At 44.7% G+C, this 17,727-nt stretch overlaps 1 protein-coding gene across 4 annotated transcripts in view; it reads left to right on the top strand.

Moving 5' to 3' along the window:
* The window catches only part of RNF144B (ring finger protein 144B), a 76,786-nt gene extending 69,077 nt beyond the window's left edge, over positions 1–7,709 (top strand). For all 4 annotated transcript variants that reach the window (XM_059851591.1, XM_059851581.1, XM_059851562.1 and 1 more), the window contains 2 exons: positions 685–774; positions 970–7,709. In XM_059851591.1, the coding sequence (XP_059707574.1) occupies positions 685–774; positions 970–1,110 (231 nt within the window). In that variant the 3' untranslated portion in view covers positions 1,111–7,709. The remainder of the gene's footprint in view (positions 1–684; positions 775–969) is intronic.
* Positions 7,710–17,727: the final 10,018 nt, after the last annotated feature.

The following is a 17,727-nucleotide window of genomic DNA, read 5'->3' as shown; positions in this document are numbered from 1 at the left end:
GAAACTGTAGTTGTGTGATTCAAATGTAGTTTCTCTGAATGTGTGGGGGTTACAGGAGCTCCAGGCATAGATGAAGGTAGTTCCTGCAAAACCAGAGAGTGGAGCTGAAAAATGAAAGGGGAAGCAGCATCAGGTTACAGCACAGTGGTTTAGGGAGGGTAATGCAGGGCATGAGTCACGTTCTGAAGAAAAGAATGGGTAGTTTAGTAAGTATTAATGGTAAAAGAGAAATTAAACAGGATTTTTGTACATTTTATATTTTCCTGTTAAGTCTAAGAAGAGAATTACTGTGAAGTAGGTACAGCAGGAGAACAGAAGGTAAAATACTTCAGGAAGATGATCCCTCACATTGCTAGTTTTCAGAAATGCCTGTTGTTTCCAGTTCCCTTTATCATCACCAAATTATAGACTAGGTACTTGTGCAATTAGGTGAAACTCATGTGCTTATACTTTTCAAAAATGGAGGAGGAGAGATGCTGTATGATAGCTCAGGTGCCAAATACACGCTAATTTCTGAAACTGCAAGAAGTTACTCTAGGTGATTATTTGGAAGACAGGTGAACTTGTCTGCTGGCAGCTGGCAATTTCAAAGCAGTGCCAGAAAGGTTGTGTTTCCACTCTGGTCTTGAACTTCTCCCTGCAGTTCTGTAACCTGCTCTTACAGCTTCTCCTTTTGTTTTTCAGAATGATATTTTCTTACGGCATTACGACAGAGGCCCTTGCAGAAACAAGCTGGGCCACTCACGGGCTTCAGTGATGTGGAACAGAACACAGGTGTGTTCCTAGCCAGCTGGGCAGAGCTCTCATGCATGCATGAAGCAAAGAGATTTTAGCCTTCAGAGAAGAACCAAGATGATTATTTTCATATTTTCATCTTTTTTTGGTGACCTATGCTATGTTTATGCATGCACATGCATATTTTATTTTCCGTGCTATCTAAATATGTCTTTTCACCACCCTGTCTTTCAGGTTGTGGGGATCCTCGTTGGACTAGGTATCATAGCGTTGGTGACCTCCCCCTTGCTGCTTGTGGCATCTCCATGCATCATCTGTTGCATTTGCAAATCTTGCCGGAGCAAAAAGAAAAAACCCAGCCTGCCGACAACCTAAAACTCTGTGTCTCTCTGAGTCTCCATCTGTACAGCATACGTATGTGAGGAAGCACAGTGGTTGTGTTTTGGTGCCATACCTACCAAATAATGCCCCCTTTTTTTTTGCCAGTTCTTGGGATAAGTGCCTATTCTTCACAGGCTACTCTATAAGTAACAAGTCCAGATTATTGCGCAGTACATACGGTGTAGGTTTTTGCTTCCAGAAGAGGAAAACAGGACACCATTCAGTCCTTCATACCCTAAATATGATCTGCCATTCAAGACTGATAGAACATTCCCATTTTCCATCAGCTGCACATGACTTGATCCTGCTGCATTACTCTGTCTTTGCAGATTCAGTCACTACTGTCGTGCTTGCTGTTGGTTCTTGGTGCCATTCAGATTTCTCAGAAAGTTTTGGGTCTTTTGTGAAAGAGGGAGAGGGAAAAGCCTGATTAGGTTCTTCTGTCTGATAGCTTCTGTCCAGTTAAATGTAACAAACCATTAAGAAAATATGTTTGATAGTTTCTTGTCAATTGGCTGCCAGGGCATTTCTTTCAGCATTTAAATCCATTTTATTTTTGCCATTGATCTCAACTATAGAAGTAAAAAAACCGACAAAACTCTTTCTAAGATAGGGCTCTCTTTTGAGAGACTGGACCTTGAGAAAGCTGCCATTTTTTTTCATATCAAACATGACATATCTACCATGAAATATTAGGAATATGCATATTTCCCTACCATTGGGCATGCCTTTTGTCAGTACCATGGGTGTAGAAAACTCACAGTGAAGGGAATATTGTAAAAAAGACTGTGATACAGTTTCCATTTTGTGCAGAGCATTGGGATCCCGGTTGGGTGTGTGCAGAGTGGCAGCATGGGTGCAGATATACCAAGTACATACGGGCAGACAGTATATTTTTTTACAACAGTTTACGTAGGTTGGCAGCAAGAGCCCTGTTAAAAAGTTACTGAAACCAGGCTAAGCCAAGCCCTCCTTCAAAACCTTATGGACCTGCTGAAGTGAATACTTGAGAAATGCTGTGTAAATGTGACCTCCGTCCATTGGTGGGTATTTCTTTCGTCCTGCTCAAGGTTAACAAACTCTGTTACTGATATTTTTTAGTTACTCTAAATCTGGAAGGCAGTCATTTAATAAGTGCTTCATTTTAATTTGGTGCCTCAACATCAAACCAGTTCAAACCCTGTTATCAGTTACACCTGTATAAGTTCACTGAAAGCTCACTGAAGAGCTGGAATTACTGCAGCTCTTCAGTCAGGAGTAGCTGAGATCAGACTCTACTCCCTGGAGTTTATTTCCTTAATGGATGGTGCTCCTCACAACCGGGGCCGGTGGCGCTTTTGTTCTGAACTCCCGTCTGTGCATTCTATATCTGTGGGAACAGAGTCAAGTTTGCACTGTATAACTGGTTGTAATTCCAAACCCCTTTCCGCAAGGGCTGCAGGGTTTGAAGAGATGCTCAGCCCGAGCGCGGTGTCGGACTCGCGCTCCGCCCGGCTGCTCCTCTCGGAGCACGGGTCAGCCGGGAGTGTTGCGTGGGTGCTGTGAGTGCTGGCTGTGTGTGCTGCTTGGCCGAGCCTCAGGAACTTCGCCTTCTTGGCAGCTGTAAATGTGACCTTTTTTTCTGTTTAACTTTGCTCTCTGGTTACTGTAACAAAAGTGGCAGGTTTTTTTCTTTTGAGAAAGTGTAGTCTGTTGAGCAGACTAGCAAGGACAGAGGCCTTAAATGATACTGTCTGTTTTACTTTTTAATTGATTTCTTTTATAAATACTGTCTGACTTTGCTACCAGTCGTGGCTGGAGGGCAGGCAGTGCTCGCCAGTATGAAAGGCTGTATTTATTCTTCATCCTCAGCTTTGAAGGGAAGCAGAACGGTAGACAGTACATTCTAAATACAGAGTGCAATGCAGGCAACTGCCATTTATAATAAATAAAGAATGTTTTCTGTATGTGTTTTCTTGAAGAGCACTAATGGTAGTGCTTTGGGGTACTTGTGACAGATTAAAGTGTCCAGCCCTTGGCTTTGCACTATTTTTCTACCTATGTTTTTATGGCACTACTGTCATTTTCCATTTTATTTATGAACTTGAAGTTGCAAGTCTTACTTTAACAAAGCCTCAAGGACAAATATGTAGGAGCTGTACAGTCTCTTTAACCATAACCAGCATTGCAATGTACCAATATCCTTTGCATGTCAAAATTTGAGTGTTTTTCATGTTTTGTGATCTTGCCCATGACCGATGCATCCTTTGCTAGTCTGGTTTCTTTCCTTGTCCTCTCCCTCCTTCTGCTGGCCTGTTTTTGCTAAAATGCCTATTGGAATGAGGGTGGAAGATCTTTTTTTCATTAATACTGTTGTGTTAATGAAACTGCCAGGTTCTCCCTCTGCTAAAGAAAGGCAGCTGAAGGCAGCTGTCTTGCACCAGTTTAAGTGCCTGGTGGGCGTACAAAATTGGTATAAATTAATCATGCAGGAGTTAACACAGCCTGGCAGTCTCAGTGCCAGTCCAGGCATCTAAGAAATCTAGATTTGGATTGGTAGCCCAGGCTTTTGCTGGAGGTCTTTACGCAAAAACTGGATAAGGAGAACAAGAGCTACAGGTGCCACTTCCTTTGGCTGTATAGGTGCAACAAATGGACCAAGAAAGATGCTCTAGACATCTTCAGAGCTTAAAATGAAAGACTTAGAACAATGATTTTTTAAAAAAGGCCGTGTCCAGTGCTCCATGTATCCTGGGTTTCAAATTGCATGGGAATACTTGAGCATGTGCATCAAGTAGACCCTGGCCTGGCCAAATCAAGCATTACCTGTGCTGGAGTGCTAGGAGCAGGAAAGCCCTGATGCTTTGTTTTCCAGAAGGCAGCTATTTTGCACCAACTGGCTATGCTCACAGAGTTTCCAGGGAAACATTTTAGCAGGAATCTTTTTATGGTGTTGGCTTTTAATTTTGTGTTGCTTTGGTTTGTTTTTTAATTTTGTAAGAAACATTAAAGTCACTTTATAAAAGATTTATTGAAAGCATGACAAATAATACTAGTAATAATTAGGGAGAATGAAAAAAGACAAGACTCTGACTACATCTGACTCTTCTTAATCAAGGTATCTGTAAATCCACTCTCCTGAGCTCCCTCTGTGCGATGTAGTTGGTGCACATCACCAGCTACCAGGCTTCACTGCTCTTCCCATCTCTCTTCTTGCCCTTGTGGCAGGTGGCTGGTGTGGGGGCAGCAGCCAGGGGAGAGCCCAGGGCTGTGGCAGTGCTGGTACCACATAGGAGCAGTTGCCCACCCTGGATTCATCACCAGTTTGTTCTTGGGCCTTTAACCACTGAGAGACACCTTGGGGGTTTTGGGCCTTTAATGTTACATTGAGAGCATTCACAGATGACTCTCTTGGAGAGCAGAAGTGGAAAGTACTCCATTCCTTCTGAACCAGGAGCATTCAGACCTTATGAAAATTGGGCTCTAGGTGTTTAAAGGTCAGTTCCTAAACTTAAGAGACCAGTGCTGGAAATCTGGATTTGTACTGCATCTGGCCACAAATCTCCATGGGCACATACCACATCATTTCCCATCAGTCACTGGTTCTGTGTCAAATACAGCTGAAGATCCCATTCAGCATTCCATGTCCTTGTGTTAAAATGAGCATGATGATACTTGCTCCCAAATCCATGTCTTAATAAAAAGAAAATACTTGTCATGCTACAGCATAAGTGCATCTCTGCAGTATTTATTTCAGAGCTATAGTGGGTGCTCAGTGCTGCCCTTCAGTAAGTGATGGTTTATTTTTGGTGCATGGGGTTGCTGACCCCAAAGAAGGGCACAAGGGGTAACAATAATGAATGTTTCTCAGTGCTTTAATAATGCCAAATGCTACGTCTTCTTGTCTGTCCAGTAACACAGCATGAAGTCCAAAGATATGTTTAAAATGTGCACAAAGTTTACTTGAATGAACTAAGAGAAACTGGATATTGCCTCCATATTTGCATGAGGAAATAAATACAAGTGGGCAGGTACTACTGCATTTCCACAACGTTTGGCCACTCCATTTTTTGGTGCCATAATGGGTGGTTGTGCCTGCTGCTTTAAAAATTTGAAATCTGTTTTGCACTGTAATCTCCTTCTCTCAGTCATTCTTTCTCATAATTCCTTTTATGATCTTATTTTCCTTCCTACATTTCAGGCCAAAGAGTCATAGAGCAAATCTAGTAGATTTCTTTGTATGAGGATAAAAATCTTCCAGGCATTTTCTCCCAGGTTTTAAAAAGATATTTGATGCTGAGTTACCTGACCAAAGTTAGAAATTCCAGACTTGGCTTGTTTAGAAAAACTTATTGAGAGTTAAGAAGTTCTCTTGTAACACCTAAATAAGGGCTGCTTTGTTAGAACTCATAGATAAGGGAGTCATGCAGCTTTTGAGCTTCACAGAAGAGATGCTTCTGTTGTTAAGCAGACTTCTTTGGAAATGTGCTGGGGGAAAAGAAACCCAAACCCCCTATATCCTATAGACATATTTTTATTGTATAAATCAAAAATACTTCTCTTGTATAGATTCATAATTTAAGGATTCAAACCCTCTGGAGGCTTTATAGGGTATACTTACCCAGGAAGATAATCTTATAAATAGGCTGAGGCAGTTGAACAGTGTGCTAGTTATAAAACAGTTGTCAGACATCTCTCACACATGAGTGTGTAGGATGAGATCATAATTTACATGGCTTGAAATAAAGATGTGAAAATTTACCTTTCCTGGAACAGCAAGAGTTGGTTCTTCTGCAGTCTTCTGGAAGGTTAACTTACTGCTAAGACTCTGGAGAACTTCAGTCTCATTTTAATTTGTACTCTAGTTAGCAAAGTAATGAAGTGAGAGCTGAATGATGTTGCTGAACATGAAGCCCAAAGGTCTGTTTTGTGTCATGACAGGTTTCTCATAACCAATGTGGTTTTATAATTTATTATTATAATTTATGCAATGCAAATATAATTTATAATTAGTAATTATAAAATACTAAGGATGAAGTATCATTGCCTTTATCATATGATATTTATTTTAATTGCATTCCTACTGGAAGGCTTTTCTCTTCTGCTTCCCGTAGAGAAGGTCATGGTGCACCTGCTAAGTAAATTTGTATGATATGGTGCAGTCCACAGTAAATTTTTCCTACTATTTTGTAGTTATATCAAAGGTTTTTTATGATCCCTCAAGTTAGTTCTTTGAATCAAGCAAATATGTATTGTTGGGAAAGGTAAATTTCCTAGCAATGAATTTTATTGATCATCACAATCTGAGCTATAAAAGACGATACTGATTGACAAGGTCCACCGGCTCTTTTGGGGACACAACCTCATTCTTCTCCCTTCTTCCCAAAAAATCTTATATTTTCTTGGATGAAAATTAAGGATGTCAGTAATTTGCTTATGCCTTCTGGATGTCCAGAGAGAAGCTGCAGCTTCTGGTGGTCACGTGCCAGGAGATCCCAGACAGGTTGAATGTGCGATGCTGCAGTGTGTGTGCAGTGAGTTGCTTAAATTTCAAGAAGGTGCCTGAGCTTTTTGGCTTCCTGGGGCCCATGCAGGATGTGGTGGATGTGGTGCACAAGGGACTTGGCCAGGTGAGGCTTTGAGTGTCACCAGCTCGATGGCACGTGTTGTGCTGGGCTGTCTCACCTTGTTCGAGTGCATCCCAGATCTTCATCAGGGGCCCTATCTCAAGATTGCCCTTTCCATAGCTACCTGCCCACTTCCAAAACACCCCAGAACCCAGGGCAAATGTGTTCATTTTCCAAGTCTCTTGCTGCTGGCCTGGTCCAGTTTCACAGAAGCTTCAGTTCACATGAGCTATTTGGAGCTCAGCTGGTCTGATCATTGACTTTTCCCTAGTGATGAAGAGAAGCAGAACTGTTCCATATGCTGGTATTGGCATCACAGGCACCAAGGGTCGCTGTGTGAGAGCTCTTGTGACTGCCCCAGCATTGCTTATTTCTGAAAAAAGCCTGTGTTTTAAATGTGTGTACATGGAAGTGTCCAAGTCTGACACTGGGTATGTTTGCGTGCGTGGTGTGAACCAGCAGTGGCCACAGACCCCTGTCCTGCCCCTCGCAGATTTTACATTCTGTTTATCTGGTTTTTTGGGTTTTTTCTTTTCCTCTGGGTAACACACTTTCTTCACCACTTTTCTTCTGGTGAAGGGCAAAAGGGTTTGATCTTTGTAAGATTTGTTAAAATATTTTTGTGTTTATAAGAAGAAAGCTGACATGTATAAAGAAATAAGTGCTTTTGTAAATTTTTTTTTGTGATAGGATTCAGCATTTAAATGTTTTACAGATGCAGTTTTTTGCACCCTCTGCATATATTCATAAAAATTATATTTATTTTCTGTCTTTAAGGTTTACTTTGGGGTTTTTTTTTTTCTTCTGATGTTATAAAATGCAATATGTGCAACATTAAAAAAAATCAGTGTAAAGACATCATCTCATTTTGTTGTAATCTTCAACTGCCTTTAAAAAGATAACATAGAAAATTTATGGAAAGAATTTCAATACATTAGAGATGCTTAATGGAAATTTTGAGGATAAAAGAAGGTAAAAAAGCTTGAATCAAGAGTCTGGACTGTTATTTACTTTCTCAAGAATAATTGACGTTAAAATCCTTTTAAAGAGTGTGGGGCAGTCTCTGGATTAGCCCTGGGAGCCGCTGCAGTGGCATGCAGACAGCGGTGGTGTTTGCTCTCCATAGATGGGATACAGGATTACTAAAGATCTGCTCCCCTGCAAAGTCTGGTGGAGACTCTGGCTTGGGAGCTACCAGGAGCTGGGGCTACCCCAGGAAGTGGATGTGGGATGTGTGGCAGGCTGCACAAAGCAAAGTCTGCTGCTTCAGAGCCCCCTTTCTCTTCACTTGCTCCCTCAGCCCTGCTTGTCCTTGCAGCAGAGCGGGGCCTCCTGCTCCGAGTTTCCAAAGGACCTGGTGGAAGGCTGCATCCTGCTGTGCACTTGCAGACATCCATGCTCCTCATAAGTTTCCTCACACTCCCACATCCTGCAGTGCTTACAAGAGACAATCACAGCTGTGGTTCTGAGCATCACCCATGAAGGCAATGTTTACTGTTAAATATTTCTAGCTTAGCTACAATTACTCAGCATCTGAAGGTAGGATTTTCCAACTGGCTGACACATCCTTGAAAACTCCATGTGTCATCTGTGGGGCTTTTCACCTCAATACACTGTCTGAAAGGTCTTGATAGTTTTGCCTCAGAGAGCATGTTTTCAGGATGAAGGTTGAGAAGAATACAACCATTGTCACTTACAGTTCAAATTTTGGTGATGAATGTACATTTTTTTACCCCACTAGTTTGCTTAGAATAAATTCAGCACTGATGGCATTCCATTTAAACACAGCAAAATTTTTTTTTTTTTTCCAAATCTGTGTGTGTGTGTTCAAGGCTTTGGTCTTGTGTACAAAGCAGGAGCGACTTACCAGTCCACACATTAACAAAGGTGACGACTTGGCAGCAGACTGAAGGTTTTCAGCACAGCACTTTTCCTTCAGAGGATCTTGGTGATTGCTGAGGAACCAGCTTTCTGATGGGAATGTGTCCATTCTGTCAGACTTATGATGGACACCAGCTGCTGGCAGCCAGTGTGCCTGGTACCCTGCCAGCCTACCAGCTGCCAGTGGTGGGCAAACTGCCCGGCTTCCCACCTGGTAGATGAGTGAACTGCCAGCTCCTCACCTGGCAACTTTGAAGAAAACACCAACAAATCTTTTCCAAGAAAAAAAGATACACATTCCTGAATTTCCAATATTTAAAATTCCAAATCAGACTAGTCTAAGCAACCCAAACATCTTCTGGCCAGGAAAATGAAAACAAACTCAATGGATTCAATTTTGATTTGATTGCAGCTTCAAGGTGCAATTTCCCCTCCCAGCTCCTGCAATTGTCATGAAGACTAGTTTTCTTCAAAAGCGTTTTATTTCAGAGTTATTTGTAACCAAATCCCTCAATTTTAAACTCTACATGTTTTCTGAGATTACATAAGATGTCATTTACCTTCTTAACCTCTGTGCGTGCACATCTATCCACTCACCCACACCCACTTCTACACTACCCACAGTATGATCCATCCTTCCAGTTTGACAAACACAAACCTCTTAAAACACCTTTCCTGGTCTCCCATTTTTGCTCTGGGGTGACCCTGTGGGTGGTGCCACCCACCCCATCATCATTCTGTCACATTTTCCTATGGGGCCCTTGACTCCTCCTGGGAATCCTTCCTCCTCTGTAAGCAGCAATGGTCTGCCTCTCAGAAGGATTGCCCTTGCAAATACCTTTCCCAATGTCCTTTGATCCTGGTACCTACCTGGCAGCTCTTTTCTCTTTCAAGTTCTACAACTTTTCTGGTCTGAAAACTTCTTAGTTTTTGGAAACCAGAAATCACAGAAAATTAGAACAAAAAGGCTTGTCTTTCTATGGAGCTTTCCATGCATAAAAAACACCAAAAAATCCAAAACCCCAAGGCAATCTACCACAAAAATAAAACTAAACCAACATCCCATACTACCCACAAAATTATATGTTTCTCAGAGGAAACACTTTCCACTTAGAGCCATGGGTTACTTCTTGCATGGGACGTCTCATGCTGAGCTTCTCTGCCCAGAGAACCCCTTGTTAACACCTCTGTAGTGAGCCATGTCTGCAGCCACTGCTGTGCTGAGTCTCACAGGTGTACAATGGGCAAACTCAAGGCTTCAAATCTGTACTGTGATGTGGGGGGATAGAATGTAAGAAAATAAAGCTAGTGCTGAAGGTAATCTCGCCCCTGAGGAGTTGCAGCTGCACTAATTATCAAAGATTAGGAACAGGTCTGCCCTTAACAGGCCACAGCTGTGTCCAATAAGGATGAGTGCTATAAAAGAGGGGGTTAGGTGGGTAAGGAGAGGGCTGGAGTTTGTTGGCTGGACTGTGAAGAAGTAGTCAGTGCTGTGAGGAGCTGCCCATGAGAAATTGCCAAGAAGGTATGGCACTTTTGCAATAAGATGACAGCACTGTGATAGTCAATATAAAAAAACCTAAATCCTCTTTTTTTGTCATTCCTTTCCCTAATCTGAGCTCTAGCTGAGTTAGAGAGCAGTGCACCCAACAATAGGTGCAGTTTAAAATTCAGCAGGCTGTAGGAATATCTGTCAGAGCTCTTAAGCAAGTCCTGTGTCCACACCTGCCTGAAGATGTGCTCGTGTTTATCCAAAAGGGGAAAATTGCAAAATCTCTGGTTTCTCCAAATAGGGTTATAAAAAGTGTCTGCAAAAGGATGAAGCCTTTGAGTAAGAGCACCCCATGTCTTTTTCCTCAGTAGTGTCATGTAGGGAAGAAATGAAAAATCCTTCCTGATGCTGACCCTTTCTTAGCATAATCTATTCTGAAGCACAGTTGGTAATTTCACAGTCTCACCTTCTTGAGATCCATGCCAGTGTCAAGAACTCAGACTTTGAGAGACCTGGAGGACTGGCCAATTACTAGGTAACTGTGTTTTCCTGTCTCTTGGCTAAAAAAGTTGTATTTAAGCCCAGATGGATGTAGATGCCTGTGCTACTGTGTGTGGTTCCCAGAGACTGGGAGACTGCTGCTTCTGCTTCTAGCAGCTCCTGCTCATCCTAAGCACCCCAGCTAGTGGGGAAGCTGCTCTGGCAACTGCTGGATTGACCTATGTGAGTGTGTCTGAACATCCTATTGCTTGGTTGGGTTGCCCAGAGAAGTTGCGGTGCTCTGTCCTTGGAAGTGTTCAAGACTGGGCTGGATAAGACTTTGAGCAACTTTGTCCACTGAAAGTTGTCCCTGCCTGTGGCAAGGGGTTGGAACTAGATGACCTCAAGGATCCTTACAACCCTAACCATTTTGTGGGATGGGGGCCTGTGGGTCACACCCTAGGAAGAGGATTCCAGGAAGTGCCCAGAAGCAGTGCTCTGGATAGCAGAGGAGGTACTTCAGGACCTTGAGCCTTGCTCAGTAGAATGCCTCTTTAGAAAGCTTTGAGGTTTTTTTTAACTGTACCTGCTCCCATTTGGCGGATTTTCTTCCTGGTCTCCCTGGGATTCCCAGTCAGAGCGTACAGTGAGATATGCCATGGGAAAGATCAAGGGATTCATGTCTGACTCCCTGGGATACTGAAGCTTGACTAAGCTCTATTGTTCTGCCCTCAGCATTGCCAGGAGAGGGGAATTAATCTGTTTTCTGCTACTCTGTGTTCAGTTTTGCTGACCTATATGTTGCCTGGAAGGGGTGGTGTTCCTGATGATCTTTCAGCTGGAGAAGCCTTGTGGCATGTCTGCTACCAAAGTCAGCTGGAGTGAGCAGTGTTGTAGTGCCAGGGGTACCAAGTGAGGCAGTGTCATTTTAAAAACACAATCAGAACGGATAGGAGACTTCTAGCTTTGCTCAGGCTATGACTACAAACAACTAAAATGTGACATGCCCTGAGGCCTCCAGCCTGTGTCATCACGAGGTTCTGTAGGGAGCACTTTGTGGCTCCTCGGGGGCAGTGGTTTCAAAGTGGTAACAGGAATGCTCTGGGCTGCAGCCAGACCTGAGTCCCTCTTGGCTGGGTGAGAAAGTGCAGCAGGGCCTGATAAATCTGTGGTAGCTCAGAAACCAGAAGAGTGCTTGTGGTAGTGGTGGGTTGGCTGGGTTTTGTACTCATTCCTACCACCTCTGACCTATGTTGCCTTCACATCACCCCTTAGGGGTGGTCAAGGGCTCTTGGCCACAGGAGAAATCTGGTAGACAGAGTGGCTGTAAGGAAACTTTCCTCTTCTCCCTTCCACCAAACTTATAAAATTTGGTGTGGTGATAGTGTTAAATCAAAGGCTTCAGTCTGTACTGCAGATAGCTTTTGGAGGAAAAGACACCTCACTAGTTAGCCAAAGGCTAAAGTTCAGCCTGTAACTATGACCCTCTTACTAATTCTATTTATGAAGATGAGTGATTTCCCATGTCACATCCTTCACATAGACTGTGATGCTTGTGGGTTGTCTTTCTGCCTGTTCCCCCCAGATGAATGCACAGCTGTTCATGCTGTTATGAATTTATTTGAATTGGTGCCTGGTACAGCCACTCCAGAGGATCTCTCTGCCTGAGCACTGTGAGAGGTGGTAAATGTGTCTCCTTGCAAGGCTGTGCTGCTGCACAGAGCTTGGCTTGGACCTCTTCATCACTTGTAGGGAGCTTGGACTGGGTCCTACTACGGTGAGATGAAGGGAGAGTTTTGTCATGAATTTGGTCCTTTCACCTCTCTTCTCCACGTAAGGGTTAACTTACTTCAACAGTGCCCTAATCCCATTTTAGATGAGCCAATAAAACTCTGTGTGTTTAAGGTGAGACCTGTTTATAGAGGAAATACAAGGGGAATGGGCATGGTTGTGGAAGATTTTTTGTCCAATGTCCTGAATCCCAGCTTGGGACCTGGGCATATGAAAGGTGTTCCCCAAGAGTCTGGAAGAGGAGAGGCAGGTTTGGGGATCCAGGGGATACCTGACCACTGCTGCCCCAGTGTCTCTCCTGCCTTCCAGGGCTCTGCTCACATTTGCTTCCTGGCAGCTAGCTCCTGGTATGGCAAGACCCTTCCTCTGAGCCCCTCCAAATCCCTATGGAGGTGAATATAAAACTGACTGCAGAGACACAAAAACCCTTTCAAAGCAGGGAAAGGCAAATGCCTGTGTTGGAGAACAAATAATGGGAGTAATATATAAGACTGCATTATTTTTGTTAATTTTTGTAAGATGACTTGGTTCAGCTGCCAGTGTTGAGCATATGGGATCAATAAAAGCATTCAAAGAAAAGAGCATGTATGAAAACAACAGGGGGTAACTCAGCAAAAATCAAGCATGTACTTCTTTGTTAATTAAAAGCAAGCCCCTAATTCTAAGCTTCTGGTGGTTCATAATCCCTCTAAGGATTTTGGTCACTCTTCCCAGCTGTGGCTTGGGTTTTGATGGTGCCAGGCCTGGGCTTGTGGTTGTGCTTAGTGTTACGTGTGCATGTGTGTCCCATTGCTGCCAATGTGTTCTGTGCCAAGTTTGTGCCTGTGTATAAACTTTTGTGGGATGACAGCTCTGCAGGAGGCAAACCCTGGATGACAGTGGGCATGGAGACTGGTGGGATTGCATGCCTGCTTCCCTCCAGCAGCCTCATCTGCTGCTGACACCACCCAAGGGAATGGAGGGTGGTGCCCCTTTCTTTTCCTAAGCACCTTGTGTCTCCTGATCCTGCATCCATGTATTTTTGAGTGTTACCTAGGTGTGGTGAGACTCAGCCTTCTAGTTAAAATCAAGGAGAGACTTGATTTTAACTAGACCTGTGGCTTCTCTAAGTGAACACCTTTGCTCCTGAATGACTCCAGCAGACCCTGGAGCCGTGCAGGCTGGGATAGGGGTGTTACAGCTGTTAGTATCTACAGAGAAGGGTTTCTCTGGCACAGGCTGTGATGGTGACCTAGAGGGAAGCGTGTGCCCCACACCACACTCTGGCAGGGAGGTATGTCTGCAGCTCACCTCTTCTCCCCCAGGTTGGTCTGTACAGGAGCAGCAAGGTACTCAGTAATCCTGCTTCCACTCCTCCGGGAAGGCGAGTCCCCCTCAGACCCAGGGTTTGGTGTCAGTCCATGTCTGCAGCTGTCATTAAACTGAGGTCATGCTGGAAGGATAAGCACCTGTGACAACCAGGATTGCTTATGACCTTGGCAGGTGTTATTATAAGCCCCATTACTTATAAGTTATCATTATGCTATCATATAATTTTTTATAATTGCCATTATCTAACTATGTATTTATATGCATGTGGTGATCTTGGGACGCCTGAAGTGGCCAGTTTCTTCCCAAACATGGTTATGTTCCAGTGCATGGGAAACTAAAATACCTGGCTGTCTGAGGCCTGGAGAAGTCCAGGGGGTGATAAGGCACTCGAGCTATGTAGGACATTGCTTTGCTGGGGGAGGATGGAGGCATTTTCTGGGGGAAGAGGAAGTTATTTTGTTCTTTGCAAATCATGTGTCACCATCATCCTTGTCCCCCTTAGCCCTGGCTCATTCTTTGAAATGACAGTGATTTCGGCTGAAGATGTGCCCTCTGCCTCTTATTAGGGGATTTTGCACATCCAAAGCTTCCTGTAAAGCTGGCATTGATGTGGGCCTGCTGGGATTGCTGCTGAGCTGCAGCATTCCTGTGGCCTGGCAGGACAGAGGAAGAAGAGACTGCTTTATACTCTATGGACTGCATCAAGCAAAGTATAATAGCTTCCTCCCCAAGATTTGTTTTAAAAAATGGATGCTAATGTACTAAAAGCAAAGATGCCATTTATTTTTAAACAGGGTTTAACTAGAGACCATTTGCACTGTTTCATGCTGTTATCATTTGTGTTTCACTTACATCTCTGGGAAAACAGTGGGGGGAAAGATGTGCAAGTCCAAGGTGGGAAAGAGAGGGAAAAGAAAAACCAAATACTGCCTTGGATGTAGGATTCTGCTGTTGACTCTTGTGGTACCCACAGTAAATCCATTCAGTGTATCTCTGGGCTAAGCAGTAACACTGAGAGTCAAATGCCCTGAGGTGAAACCCAGCTCACCACCTTGCTTGCATCCCTAAGGAGCACAGGGCAGGGGATGTGTGAGAGAGGAGCAGGAGCAGCGACTGCTCACCAGTGACTTTGTGCAGAGAAGAAAGTGAGTGTGGGAAGGGAGAAGGAGACTGAGAGGGAAACAGTGAGTGTCAGAGGGATTTGTCTTTTGAAGTTTTCCTTGTCCATCATAGCCACCATTGGAATGTTACTGCAGGTTGTGCTACATCATCTCTGCTCCCAGGAAGCAACAGAGCTGCCAGAAAAGCTGTGGAGAGGCATCAGTTGCTGGCTGTGCTCCTTGCTCTGAATCTCCTGCCTGTGTCATGGCAGGGAAACAACGTGCAAGTGAGGGATTACGAGGGTGAACAGGCAAAACATGGGCCGGGAAGCAAACAGCAGGTTACAACAATTGTCTGACTCAAAGGCAAAAAAAACAATGTAGGATTTTTGCCAGCTGATTTCACGGAGTGATTTAGCTGTTTTGCCGTTAATGTTGCCCAGTCTCTGCTGGGAAATAGTTGATGTGGGCACACTGTCAGACTTTACGCTCCTGGAGGAATCAGAAGTGATGCTGGAGGTTGGTGTTGAGGGTCTGGAAGCTGGGTTTCTCAAAGTGGTAGCTCAGGGACTGGCACATGGATGGACAGCACAGCATGAATGACCCCATGGAGACCTGCATGTGTTGCTGAGCTGGTGTTGGCAGCACAGGGCACAAGAGAGGTACAGCTACCCACAGAGGGGGCACAAGTGTGGACCCTTCTGCCCTGCTGTCATGGGATGTCATATGAGATCATGCCTTTTGCCTAGTGGAGCTAGCACTGGGGTGGGACAGAGCCCTGAGCTGGCATCTTAGACAGCTAATTTGTCTTAATCTTCTTATCCAATACCTTTGGGGGAGTTTTCAAGCCTGTACTGGGGCTTCAGTTGGGCACCTCTTTGATTTGACCCTGCAGATGGGGCTCTGCTGCATAAGCCTTGGTGGTACCTGACTTGAACATCCTTGAGCAATAATGGGAAGCTGTGTTTATGTCCTTGTCCCTCCCTGTTCTCCTCCTCCACTTCCCCCAAAGATCTTCCTTGTGTGACCTCAAGGATGGCTGAACCACTGCAGAGCCACATTCCTTCTCCAGAAAGCAGGATATCCTTTTTCTCAGAGGTTTGGATTCACCATGGTCATGCACTCTGCCACAGCTGGGCCAAGTCTGGGGGCTCTACAGTGAGAACAAGGGTCTTGGAAGGGCTGCAGAGGAAATTGAATCATGCCTGTGTGTGGGCTTGCTGACTGGATTATGGGGCACTCATGGCTGCTGACTGAGCAAGTGCCAACTCCCAAAATCTGGGAAGAGAGGGGCAAGAAGGGATGGGGCCATGGAAGCTGCCAGATGGTGTCTATTTCTCTTATCTGACCTCTAGCAAGGGTGGGAATAGAAATGGAATATACTGGTGAGGTTTGGCCCTACAAGGATCCATAGAGAGCAATTTCCCCTTTGCAGCAGTGGGAAGATGAAATACTGACTTGCAGCACAGCTGAGTGCAAGCCCTGCTCCCCTGTGTGCTGCAGTGGTTGATTCTCTGGAAATAAGAGAAAATTCAGCCAGAGGAAGTAGGTTATGTTCTCCAAATGCCATAACATCTGACACATCCAAACATGGTTTGTGTTGCCAGGGTGGTGCAACTTCCCATTAACTGGGATGAGGGTTTTACCATGGATTGCTGTGAGCTTCAGCTGTGATGTGTGAGGCTTTGTGGGAGCAAAACAGTGTTGCTTTTCAAGGAGGTTAAAGGATGTCCCTGCCCTGCTTCAGATACTTCTCTGTATGGAAAATTTCACTATTACTTACAGGAACAGAGCCTTTACAAGTCTGGGAACAACCTGAGTTTCTCCTGTGTATTGAAGGGCTTTCTAGGGACTTTTTTTTGCTGCTTCTTCCCCTTTCTGCAGGAGTGACCCAAGGCAATGGCAAGGGGTAGGGTTAAGGGAAATCACTGATGTTCTTGCCCCTCTGCCAGGATGCTGCTCTCCCATGGGGCAAAGCAGAGAACCAATCCAGAGGTTTCCACTGAGTGTCATTTCAGAGCCAAAGCTGCATGAGTACTCTGGAACTGCAGAATCAGCCACTGTGGCAGGGCCCAGGGAGTGTTCTTCCCAGCAGGTGGCAAATACAGCTGATGATGACAGCCAGTACTTTGCCTTTTAGAAGATTAATATCTTTTATCTTGGAGTGGGTACCAGAAAAGACTCATACTTTTCTTGCTAAAGTCTTTATTTTCCTCTTGGTGTGGACTCTGAAGGGTCTGGAAATGCCAAGGATTCCCTTCTGCTGCCAGTGGGGTTTCCCTGGAACTGCTGTTAGGTTGGATAGAAAGCTGGTGAGGCTGAAGGTTGGCTGCTGCTAGCAAATATCAGTGGGGTAGTTCTGCAGCAGGTTGGATTAAATACTGGGGAAAAAAAAAAGAGAGAGGGTGAAATTGAAGCCTCTGAGTGAAATGGGGCTCTCTGTTCAGAGTCACTGCCAGAGTGAGTGGTAGAGCAGCAGACTAACTGGATCTGGATGAGACATCAAAGGTCAGAGTGTGCTTTGAAGGAGCAGCTTTAGCAGTGAGGAGAAAAGCAGCCTTATCAGGGAAAGAGAAACACACATAGACTGTATGAAAGAACTCCCTATTTTCACTCTGCTTCATTTTCCCCCTGGCCTTTAGAAACCCATTGCAGAGAAGGAAGGAACCTGGGCAGTGTTAGCAAAGAAGGGAGAAGTCAGTTTAGCTGGCCAAGTTTGTGCAGCATTAAAACACAAAGCACAGGTCTGCTGAAAGGACCTCTGACTCTTTCAGGTTGCTGTCAGCTCTCCCACACTCACCCCCTGCCATGGGACAGGGACTACAGCTGGGCCATGCTGCCCCTCCCAGCTCACACCCAGCCCTGCCCAGCTCTGTCCTGGCTGCAGAGGGCAGGTCCTGGCTCCTGCAGCAGGCACCTGTGGCAGGGCAGGCTGCAGAGGAGAGATGAG

This window comes from Haemorhous mexicanus, chromosome 1 (genome assembly GCF_027477595.1).
Source record: "Haemorhous mexicanus isolate bHaeMex1 chromosome 1, bHaeMex1.pri, whole genome shotgun sequence".
Classification (NCBI taxonomy): Eukaryota; Metazoa; Chordata; class Aves; order Passeriformes; family Fringillidae; genus Haemorhous; species Haemorhous mexicanus.
This window is presented reverse-complemented; position numbering and strand designations above follow the sequence as displayed.